The following is a 12,040-nucleotide window of genomic DNA, read 5'->3' as shown; positions in this document are numbered from 1 at the left end:
AACATCTACATGTATTATAATTATAAATTCTTACTATGTTATTCCTGTAATATAACATCATAATGATTGAATACTTCCAATAAAACCTATATTATTTACCAGGGGTATATTATTTTTCCTTTACAACTATTATAACAGTAATTTAGTTATTTACAAGAATGCAGGGTACACCAAAAACACTGTGCTGTGGATGTACACAGTATCTCAAAATTGATAAGGACTTTATGTAATTACTGTATTGTCTTATGATAATAAATCAAAATCAGCTTTAAATGACACCCACAAAATTGATCAATTATTCAGATACCTACTTATAATTTAGATCTTAACATGAAAAACTTTTATCCTAACCTCACACCGAGACAATAAATTACAGCCATTACTTGTCAGTCGGTACGTGTGTCGTAGATTTTCTGGAGTTTTCAAGGTCATTCCGCCATATCATGCAGAACCAATACAGCATTGTGTCACCAAAGGCAACATTTCTTAACTCAGAATACTATTTCCATGGAAAGCTAAGAAAGTTTCAGACGGACGAGTTGATGATAATGTTCCAGTCATCTAACACTGAAGTCCCGACACTGGTCCTTACCAAGAATCAAATACATCTATTTCATACTGTACACCTCTGTGTAACAAATCACAAATGGATGGACACAAGAATCGAATACATCTATTTCATAGTGTAGTGTGTAACAAATCACAAATGGCTGGACACAGAGCTCTGATGTACCGTTTTACAGTTGGGGCTGCCTTCATCAAGTCCTTCAAAATCCTGGATGGCTCATGTCAGACTGTGAAAAAGAACAAACCGAGTCAACTAAAATACACACAGGTCTCCTTTGATGCTCTTATACCAAATAATTTTTTTTTTTTTAAATGAATTTTTTTTATTCCACAACATGATGTATCTTCATTTGTTTTACAGGTGGAATGGTTAAACTATTCTACTTCACTAAAATAATATGGGAATCCACTAATCAATCTCATTAACTACTTAAAATAGTTTTGATGGTGTTGACTTATCATATATGTAAGATTTTAAGTTTTTCTGAAATGATTTTAGAGTTAATAATAAAGGATCTATAGAAATCAGCATAAAATGATGTGTATAAAACCACATCTCAATCATAATCAATAATAAGTTAACATTGTCATTTCACATGCAGATCTGACCATCTGTATTACAGCATTCAAAGATTTTACACATGCAGTGATTAAAAGGGGAAGTACAATACACCTATACTTAGTCATGCTAATTTACCTGTGGTAGTACCATACACCTATACTTAGTCATGCTGATTTACCTGTGGTAGTACCTTACACCTATACTTAGTCATGCTGATTTACCTGTGGTAGTACCATACACCTATACTTAGTCATGCTGATTTACCTGTGGTAGTACCATACACCTATACTTAGTCATGCTGATTTACCTGTGGTAGTACCATACACCTATACTTAGTCATGCTGATTTACCTGTGGTAGTACCATACACCTATACCAAGTCATGCTGATTTACCTGTGGTAGTACCATACACCTATACTTAGTCATGCTGATTTACCTGTGGTAGTACCATACACCTATACTTAAGTCATGCTGATTTACCTGTGGTAGTACCATACACCTATACTTAGTCATGCTGATTTACCTGTGGTAGTACCATACACCTATACTTAGTCATGCTGATTTACCTGTGGTAGTACCTTACACCTATACTTAGTCATGCTGATTTACCTGTGGTAGTACCATACACCTATACTTAGTCATGCTGATTTACCTGTGGTAGTACCATTACACCTATACTTAGTCATGCTATTTACCTGTGGTAGTACCATACACCTATATTAGTCATGCTGATTTACCTGTGGTAGTACCATACACCTATACTTAGTCATGCTGATTTACCTGTGGTAGTACCATACACCTATACTTAGTCATGCTGATTTACCTGTGGTAGTACCATACACCTATACTTAGTCATGCTAATTTACCTGTGGTAGTACCTTACACCTATACTTAGTCATGCTGATTTACCTGTGGTAGTACCTTACACCTATACTTAGTCATGCTGATTTACCTGTGGTAGTACCATACACCTATACTTAGTCATGCTGATTTACCTGTGGTAGTACCTTACACCTATACTTAGTCATGCTGATTTACCTGTGGTAGTACCTTACACCTATACTTAGTCATGCTGATTTACCTGTGGTAGTACCATACACCTATACTTAGTCATGCTGATTTACCTGTGGTAGTACCATACACCTATACTTAGTCATGCTGATTTACCTGTGGTAGTACCATACACCTTTACCAAGTCATGCTGATTTACCTGTGGTAGCACCTTACACCTATACTTAGTCATGCTGATTTACCTGTGGTAGTACCATACACCTATACGTAGTCATGCTGATTTACCTGTGGTAGTACCATACACCTATACTTAGTCATGCTGATTTACCTGTGGTAGTACCATACACCTATACTTAGTCATGCTGATTTACCTGTGGTAGTACCATACACCTATACTTAGTCATGCTGATTTACCTGTGGTAGTACCATACACCTATACTTAGTCATGCTGATTTACCTGTGGTAGTACCATACACCTATACTTAGTCATGCTGATTTACCTGTGGTAGTACCATACACCTATACTTAGTCATGCTGATTTACCTGTGGTAGTACCATACACCTATACTTAGTCATGCTGATTTACCTGTGGTAGTACCATACACCTATACTTAGTCATGCTGATTTACCTGTGGTAGTACCATACACCTATACTTAGTCATGCTGATTTACCTGTGGTAGTACCTTACACCTATACTTAGTCATGCTGATTTACCTGTGGTAGTACATTACACCTATACTTAGTCATGCTGATTTACCTGTGGTAGTACCATACACCTATACTTAGTCATGCTGATTTACCTGTGGTAGTACCTTACACCTATACTTAGTCATGCTGATTTACCTGTGGTAGTACCATACACCTATACTTAGTCATGCTGATTTACCTGTGGTAGTACCTTACACCTATACTTAGTCATGCTGATTTACCTGTGGTAGTACCATACACCTATACTTAGTCATGCTGATTTACCTGTGGTAGTACCTTACACCTATACTTAGTCATGCTGATTTACCTGTGGTAGTACCATACACCTATACTTAGTCATGCTGATTTACCTGTGGTAGTACCATACACCTATACTTAGTCATGCTGATTTACCTGTGGTAGTACCTTACACCTATACTTAGTCATGCTGATTTACCTGTGGTAGTACCATACACCTATACTTAGTCATGCTGATTTACCTGTGGTAGTACCATACACCTATACTTAGTCATGCTGATTTACCTGTGGTAGTACCATACACCTATACTTAGTCATGCTGATTTACCTGTGGTAGTACCATACACCTATACTTAGTCATGCTGATTTACCTGTGGTAGTACCATACACCTATACTTAGTCATGCTGATTTACCTGTGGTAGTACCATACACCTATACTTAGTCATGCTGATTTACCTGTGGTAGTACCTTACACCTATACCAAGTCATGCTGATTTACCTGTGGTAGTACCTTACACCTATACTTAGTCATGCTGATTTACCTGTGGTAGTACCTTACACCTATACTTAGTCATGCTGATTTACCTGTGGTAGTACCATACACCTATACTTAGTCATGCTGATTTACCTGTGGTAGTACCATTACCTATACTTAGTCATGCTGATTTACCTGTGGTAGTACCATACACCTATACTTAGTCATGCTGATTTACCTGTGGTAGTACCTTACACCTATACTTAGTCATGCTGATTTACCTGTGGTAGTACCTTACACCTATACTTAGTCATGCTGATTTACCTGTGGTAGTACCATACACCTATACTTAGTCATGCTGATTTACCTGTGTGTAGTACCTTACACCTATACTTAGTCATGCTGATTTACCTGTGGTAGTACCATTACACCTATACTTAGTCATGCTGATTTACCTGTGGTAGTACCATACACCTATACTTAGTCATGCTGATTTACCTGTGGTAGTACCATACACCTATACTTAGTCATGCTGATCGACCCACCACTACCTGTGGTAGTACCATACACCTATACTTAGTCATGCTGATTTACCTGTGGTAGTACCTTACACCTATACTTAGTCATGCTGATTTACCTGTGGTAGTACCATACACCTATACTTAGTCATGCTGATTTACCTGTGGTAGTACCTTACACCTATACTTAGTCATGCTGATTTACCTGTGGTAGTACCATACACCTATACACCTATACTTAGTCATGCTGATTTACCTGTGGTAGTACCATTACACCTATACTTAGTCATGCTGATTTACCTGTGGTAGTACCATACACCTATACTTAGTCATGCTGATTTACCTGTGGTAGTACCATACACCTATACTTAGTCATGCTGATTTACCTGTGGTAGTACCATACACCTATACTTAGTCATGCTGATTTACCTGTGGTAGTACCATTACACCTATACTTAGTCATGCTGATTTACCTGTGGTAGTACCATACACCTATACTTAGTCATGCTGATTTTACCTGTGGTAGTACCGTTACACCTATACTTAGTCATGCTGATTTACCTGTGGTAGTACCTTACACCTATACTTAGTCATGCTGATTAGGTAGTATACACCTATACTTAGCTGATTTACCTGTTGTAGTACATATTTAAATATATTCTTAGTCATATTATCTAAATTTAGTTGTAAACCTAGAACATGGAGGGTTTGCAATTTTGATACATGTGTTATTTTACACCTTTGTGACATTACGGGTGGTTACCCTGTCCTGAACATGGGGGAGGGTTACATGTTGCTGATGGGGAGGTTTACATGTGTCCTGAACATGGGGGAGTTTTACACCTTGTCCTGAACATGGGAGGGTTTACATTCTGTCCTGAACATGGGGGAGGGTTACACCTGTCCTGAACATGGGGGAGGGTTACACCTGTCCTGAACATGGGGGAGGGTTACATGTGTCCTGAACATGGGGGAGGGTTACATGTGTCCTGAACATGGGGGAGGGTTACACCTGTCCTGGGGGAGGGTTAACCTGTCCTGAACATGGGGGAGGGTACACCTGTCCTGAACATGGGGAGGGTTACACCTGTCCTGAACATGGGGAGGGTTACATGTTGTCCTTGAACATGGGGGAGGGTTACATGTGTCCTGAACATGGGGGAGGGTTACACCTGTCCTGAACATGGGGGAGGGTTACATGTGTCCTGAACATGGGGGAGGGTTACACCTGTCCTGAACATGGGGGAGGGTTACACCTGTCCTGAACATGGGGGAGGGTTACACCTGTCCTGAACATGGGGGAGGGTTACATGTGTCCTGAACATGGGGGAGGGTTACACCTGAGATGGGAGGGGTTTACATGTGTCCTGAACATGGGGGAGGGTTACATGTGTCCTGAACATGGGGGAGGGTTACATGTGTCCTGAACATGGGGGAGGGTTACATGTGTCCTGAACATGGGGGGAGGGTTACATGTGTCCTGAACATGGGGAGAGGGTTACATTGTGTCCTGAACATGGGGGAGGGTTACATGTCCTGAACATGGGGGAGGGTTACATGTGTCCCTGAACATGGGGGAGGGTTACATGTGTCCTGAACATGGGGAGAGGGTTACAGTGTCCTGAACATGGGGGAGGGTTACATTTGTCCTGAACATGGGGGAGGGTTACATGTGTCCTGAACATGGGGAGGGTTACATTTGTCCTGAACATGGGGGAGGGTTACATGTGTCCTGAACATGGGGGAGGGTTACATGTGTCCTGAACATGGGGGAGGGTTACATGTGTCCTGAACATGGGGGAGGGTTACATGTGTCCTGAACATGGGAGAGGGTTACATGTGTCCTGAACATGGGGGAGGGTTACATGTGTCCTGAACATGGGGGGTTACACTGTCCTGAGGGGAGGTTACATGTGTCCTGAACATGGGGGAGGGTTACATGTGTCCTGAACATGTGTCCTGAACATGGGGAGGGGTTACATGTGTCCTGAACATGGGGGAGGGTTTACATGTGTCCTGAACATGGGGGAGGGTTACATTTGTCCTGAACATGGGGAGGGTTACATTTGTCCTGAACATGGGGGAGGGTTACATGTGTCCTGAAACATGGGGAGGGTTACATGTGTCCCTGAAACATGGGGGAGGGTTACATGTGTCCTGAACATGGGAGAGGGTTACATTTGTCCTGAACATGGGGGAGGGTTACATGTGTCCTGAACATGGGGGAGGGTTACATGTGTCCTGAACATGGGGGAGGGTTACATTTGTCCTGAACATGGGGGAGGGTTACATGTGTCCTGAACATGGGGGAGGGTTACATGTGTCCTGAACATGGGGGAGGGTTACATGTGTCCTGAACATGGGGGAGGGTTACATGTGTCCTGAACATGGGGGAGGGTTTACATTTGTCCTGAGACATGGGGGAGGGTTACATTTGTCCTGAACATGGGAAGAGGGTTACATGTGTCCTGAAACATGGGGGAGGGTTACATGTGTCCTGAACATGGGGGAGGGTTACATGTGTCCTGAACATGGGGGAGGGTTACATGTGTCCTGAACATGGGGGAGGGTTACATGTGTCCTGAACATGGGGGAGGGTTACATGTGTCCTGAACATGGGGGAGGGTTACATGTGTCCTGAACATGGGAGAGGGTTACATTTGTCCTGAACATGGGGGAGGGTTACATGTGTCCTGAACATGGGGAGAGAGTTACATGTGTCCTGAACATGGGGGGGAGGGTTACATTTGTCCTGAACATGGGAGGAGGGTTACATGTGTCCTGAACATGGGGGAGGGTTACATGTGTCCTGAACATGGGAGAGGGTTACATGTGTCCTGAACATGGGGGAGGGTTACATGTGTCCTGAACATGGGGGAGAGGGGGTTACATGTGTCCTGAACATGGGAGAGGGTTACATGTGTCCTGAACATGGGGGAGGGTTACATGTGTCCTGAACATGGGGGAGGGTTACATGTGTCCTGAACATGGGGGAGGGTTACATGTGTCCTGAACATGGGGGAGGGTTACATGTGTCCTGAACATGGGGGAGAGGGTTACATGTGTCCTGAACATGGGGGAGGGTTACATGTGTCCTGAACATGGGGGAGGGTTACATGTGTCCTGAACATGGGGGAGGGTTACATGTGTCCTGAACATGGGGGAGGGTTACATGTGTCCTGAACATGGGGGAGGGTTACATGTGTCCTGAACATGGGGGGAGGGGGGGGGGGGTTACATTTGTCCTGAACATCGAGGAGGGTTACTTTTGTCCCTGAACATGAGGGAGGGTTACATGTGTCCTGAACATGGGGGAGGGTTATATGTGTCCTGAACTTGGGGGAGGGTTACATTTGTCCTGAACACGAGGGAGGGTTATATGTGTCCTGAACTTGGGGGAGAGTTACATGATGGATTGTCTATGTGTTGTGATCCGTCGTAGTAAGTCTGTCTGTGGGAAGGGGATTAATGCATGTACTTACAGATGGGTAGTCTATGTGTTGAGATCCGTCGTAGTAAGTCTGTGGGGAGGGGATTAATGTATGTACTTACAGATGGGTAGCCTATGTGTTGTGTGTCGTAGTAAAGTCTGTGGGGAGGGGATTAATGTATGTACTTACAGATGGGTCGTCTATGTGTTGAGATCCGTCGTAGTAAGTCTGTGGGGAGGGGATTAATGTATGTACTTACAGATGGGTAGTCTATGTGTTGAGATCCGTCGTAGTAAGTCTGTGGGGAGGGGATTAATGTATGTACTTACAGATGGGTCGTCTATGTGTTGAGATCCGTCGTAGTAAGTCTGTGGGGAGGGGATTAATGTATGTACTTACAGATGGGTCGTCTATGTGTTGAGATCCGTCGTAGTAAGTCTGTGGGGAGGGGATTAATGTATGTACTTACAGATGGGTCGTCTATGTGTTGAGATCCGTCGTAGTAAGTCTGTGGGGAGGGGTGGACCTGGTACTGGCGGTGATGGGTGGCCACAGGGTACTGGTGAGAAGGATGTGCTGGTGTAGAGGCCATCATCTGAGGACTCTCAAAGTCGTGGATACTGGCCTCTTCACTACTCTGATCGGTGTCTATCTGAGGTGTGCCGGGCGGTCTGTAACAAACCACTCAGGCTATAGACTATCTCTCTATTGATATGTAATACTTGCCGGGCGGTCTGTAACAAACCACTCAGGCTATAGACTATCTCTCTATTGATATGTAAAACTGTGTCAAGGACTATAAGTCGGTCTGCCATACAACACTACCCAATTTCAGAAAAAAAAGTATGGTTTAATATAAAACAAGAGGCCCAGAGGGCCTGTATCGCTCACCTGGTTTGTAATGCCAAGTAATGTTCTAAATACAGGTTCATTGTTTCTTTTCTGAAGGAATTCGAATATTTACCTCTAATTCACCTACTGGGCCCTACCCATCCTGCCCCCGGGGGGTCAGAGCCAACATTTATAGAAGTTCTGTTCCCCTTCCCCCATGGATGTTTGTGGCCAAATTTGGTCACAATCCATGCAGAACTCTAGGACAAGTAGCGATTTATAGGATTTACCTCTATTTCCCCTATTGGGCTCCACCCCTCCTGCCCCCGGGGGGTCAGAGCCAAACTTTATACAAGTTCTGTTCCCCTTCCCCCAAGGATGTTTGTGGCCAAATTTGGTTACAATCCATGCAGAACTCTAGGACAAGTAGCGATTTATAGGATTTACCTCTATTTCCCCTATTGGGCCCCGCCCCTCCTGCCCCCGGGGGGTCAAAGCCAAACTTTATACAAGTTCTGTTCCCCTTCCCCCAAGGATGTTTGTGGCCAAATTTGGTTACAATCCATGCAGAACTCTAGGACAAGTAGCGATTTATAGGATTTACCTCTATTTCCCCTATTGGGCCCCGCCCCTCCTGCCCCCAGGGGGTCAGAGCCAAACTTTATACAAGTTCTGTTCCCCTTCCCCAAGGATGTTTGTGGCCAAATTTGGTTACAATCCATGCAGAACTCTAGGACAAGTAGCGATTTATAGGATTTACCTCTATTTCCCCTATTGGGCCCCGCCCCTCCTGCCCCCGGGGGGTCAGAGCCAAACTTTATACAAGTTCTGTTCCCCTTCCCCCAAGGATGTTTGTGGCCAAATTTGGTTACAATCCATGCAGAACTCTAGGACAAGTAGCGATTTATAGGATTTACCTCTATTTCCCCTATTGGGCCCCACCCCTCCTGCCCCCGGGGGTCAGAGCCAACATTTATACAAAGTTCTGTTCCCCTTCCCCAAAGGATGTTTGTGGCCAAATTTGGTCACAATCCATGCAGAACTCTAGGACAAGTAGCGATTTATAGGATTTACCTCTATTTCCCCTATTGGGCCCCCGCCCCTCCTGCCCCCAGGGGGTCAGAGCCAAACTTTATACAAGTTCTGTTCCCCTTCCCCCAAGGATGTTTGTGGCCAAATTTGGTTACAATCCATGCAGAACTCTAGGACAAGTAGCGATTTATAGGATTTACCTCTATTTCCCCTATTGGGCCCCGCCCCTCCTGCCCCCGGGGGGTCAGAGCCAAACTTTATACAAGTTCTGTTCCCCTTCCCCCCCAAGGATGTTTGTGGCCAAATTTGGTTACAATCCATGCAGAACTCTAGGACAAGTAGCGATTTATAGGATTTACCTCTATTTCCCCTATTGGGCCCCGCCCCTCCTGCCCCCGGGGGGTCAGAGCCAAACTTTATACAAGTTCTGTTCCCCTTCCCCCAAGGATGTTTGTGGCCAAATTTGGTTACAATCCATGCAGAACTCTAGGACAAGTAGCGATTTATAGGATTTACCTCTATTTCCCCTATTGGGCCCCGCCCCTCCTGCCCCCGGGGGGTCAGAGCCAAACTTTATACAAGTTCTGTTCCCCTTCCCCCAAGGATGTTTGTGGCCAAATTTGGTTACAATCCATGCAGAACTCTAGGACAAGTAGCGATTTATAGGATTTACCTCTATTTCCCCTATTGGGCCCCGCCCCTCCTGCCCCCGGGGGTCAGAGCCAAACTTTATACAAGTTCTGTTCCCCTTCCCCCAAGGATGTTTGTGGCCAAATTTGGTTACAATCCATGCAGAACTCTAGGACAAGTAGCGATTTATAGGATTTACCTCTATTTCCCCTATTGGGCCCCGCCCCTCCTGCCCCCGGGGGGTCAGAGCCAAACTTTATAGAAGTTCTGTTCCCCTTCCCCCAAGGATGTTTGTGGCCAAATTTGGTTACAATCCATGCAGAACTCTAGGACAAGTAGCGATTTATAGGATTTACCTCTATTTCCCCTATTGGGCCCCGCCCCTCCTGCCCCCGGGGGGTCAGAGCCAAACTTATACAAGTTCTGTTCCCCTTCCCCCAAGGATGTTTGTGGCCAAATTTGGTTACAATCCATGCAGAACTCTAGGACAAGTAGCGATTTATAGGATTTACCTCTATTTCCCCTATTGGGCCCCGCCCCTCCTGCCCCCAGGGGGTCAGAGCCAAAACTTTATACAAGTTCTGTTCCCCTTTCCCCCAAGGATGTTTGTGGCCAAATTTGGTTTCACAATCCATGCAGAACTCTAGGAACAAGTAGCGATTTATAGGATTTACCTCTATTTCCCCTATTGGGCCCCGCCCCTCCTGCCCCCGGGGGTCAGAGCCAAACTTTATACAAGTTCTGTTCCCCTTCCCCCAAGGATGTTTGTGGCCAAATTTGGTTACAATCCATGCAGAACTCTAGGACAAGTAGCGATTTATAGGATTTTACCTCTATTTCCCTATTGGGCCCCGCCCCCTCCTGCCTCCTCGGGGCAGGTGAGCTAAAAAACTGTATAAGATGTGACAATGTGAAATACTCTCCATTGACAGACAGATAATTTATCTTTAATTTGTGCCATGCCGTATATAAATATCACTATGTATCCTGAAAAACATCGGAAAAAGTAGTCTCACTTTCACCTTTGATTAAAAACATACAATTTCAAGAATGTTTCAGGCCAATTTTGGTTTACAATCCATGTAGATCTCTATGACTTAGTAACAATTAAAATTTAATGTTGATGGACAAATGCCACGCCATGACATAAGCTCATCAGCCCTTCGAGCCATGTGAGCTAGCTAGATACACTCACAAGTTAGATGGCGGAGGCCTCATCCTGCTGTAGTTTGGGTCCATCTGACGCTGTAAATCTGCTGTTGTTTCTGGGCATTTAACCATGACACCTGTGACATCTGACTCATACCAACATTACTGCTGAAAGGTCAAAAAATATGTCAAATCCATAAACTGTCAAAGTCTTAGCAACATTTAATACAGTACAGTAAAACTTATAATGTATGAAAATTTTCATAAACATAGTAGCGTGACGGCGGAAGACTAACGCCGCACCATGAAATAAGCTCACTGGCTTTTCTGGCCTAAGGTGAGCTAAAAATACCAATTGTCAATGGGTGGAGCATCTATAAGTTATCACATTAATTTAAATGAGTTGATATTGCTAGTGACTGCTAATGAACAGAGTCCATTTTAAAATCTAGTGTAACCCAAAGCAGATGTACCTATTTTATATTTATCTTTGTGTACCTATTATATATTTCATCTTTGTTGTACCTATTATATATGTTTTTATCTTTGTGTACCTATGTATTTATCTTTGTGTACCTATTATATATTTATCTTTGTGTACCTATTTATATATATTTTCTTTGTGTACCTATTATATATTTATCTTTGTGTACCTATTATATTTTGTCTTTTTGTACCGAACTATACCCTATTATATATTAATTTATCTTTGTACCAATTATATATTTATCTTTGTGTACCTATTATATATTTATCTTTGTGTACCAACTATATATTTATCTTTTGTACCAACCTATATATTTATCTTTTGTACCTATTATATATATTTATCTTTGTGTACCTATATAACATATTTATCTTTGTGTACCTATTACATATTTATCTTT

General features: G+C 43.4%; 1 protein-coding gene across 1 annotated transcript in view; it reads right to left on the bottom strand.

The window, feature by feature from the left end:
• Window positions 1–8,234: 8,234 nt before the first annotated feature.
• The window catches only part of LOC138308075 (cohesin subunit SA-1-like), a 31,919-nt gene continuing 28,113 nt past the window's right edge, over window positions 8,235–12,040 (bottom strand). The window contains exons 6-7 of the mRNA XM_069249023.1: window positions 11,200–11,321; window positions 8,235–8,245 (exon numbers count right to left, since the gene is read on the bottom strand). Coding sequence (XP_069105124.1) covers window positions 11,219–11,321 — 103 coding nt within the window. The 3' untranslated portion in view covers window positions 8,235–8,245; window positions 11,200–11,218. The remainder of the gene's footprint in view (window positions 8,246–11,199; window positions 11,322–12,040) is intronic.

Source organism: Argopecten irradians, chromosome 14 (genome assembly GCF_041381155.1).
Source record: "Argopecten irradians isolate NY chromosome 14, Ai_NY, whole genome shotgun sequence".
Lineage (NCBI taxonomy): Eukaryota > Metazoa > Mollusca > Bivalvia > Pectinida > Pectinidae > Argopecten > Argopecten irradians.
This window is presented reverse-complemented; position numbering and strand designations above follow the sequence as displayed.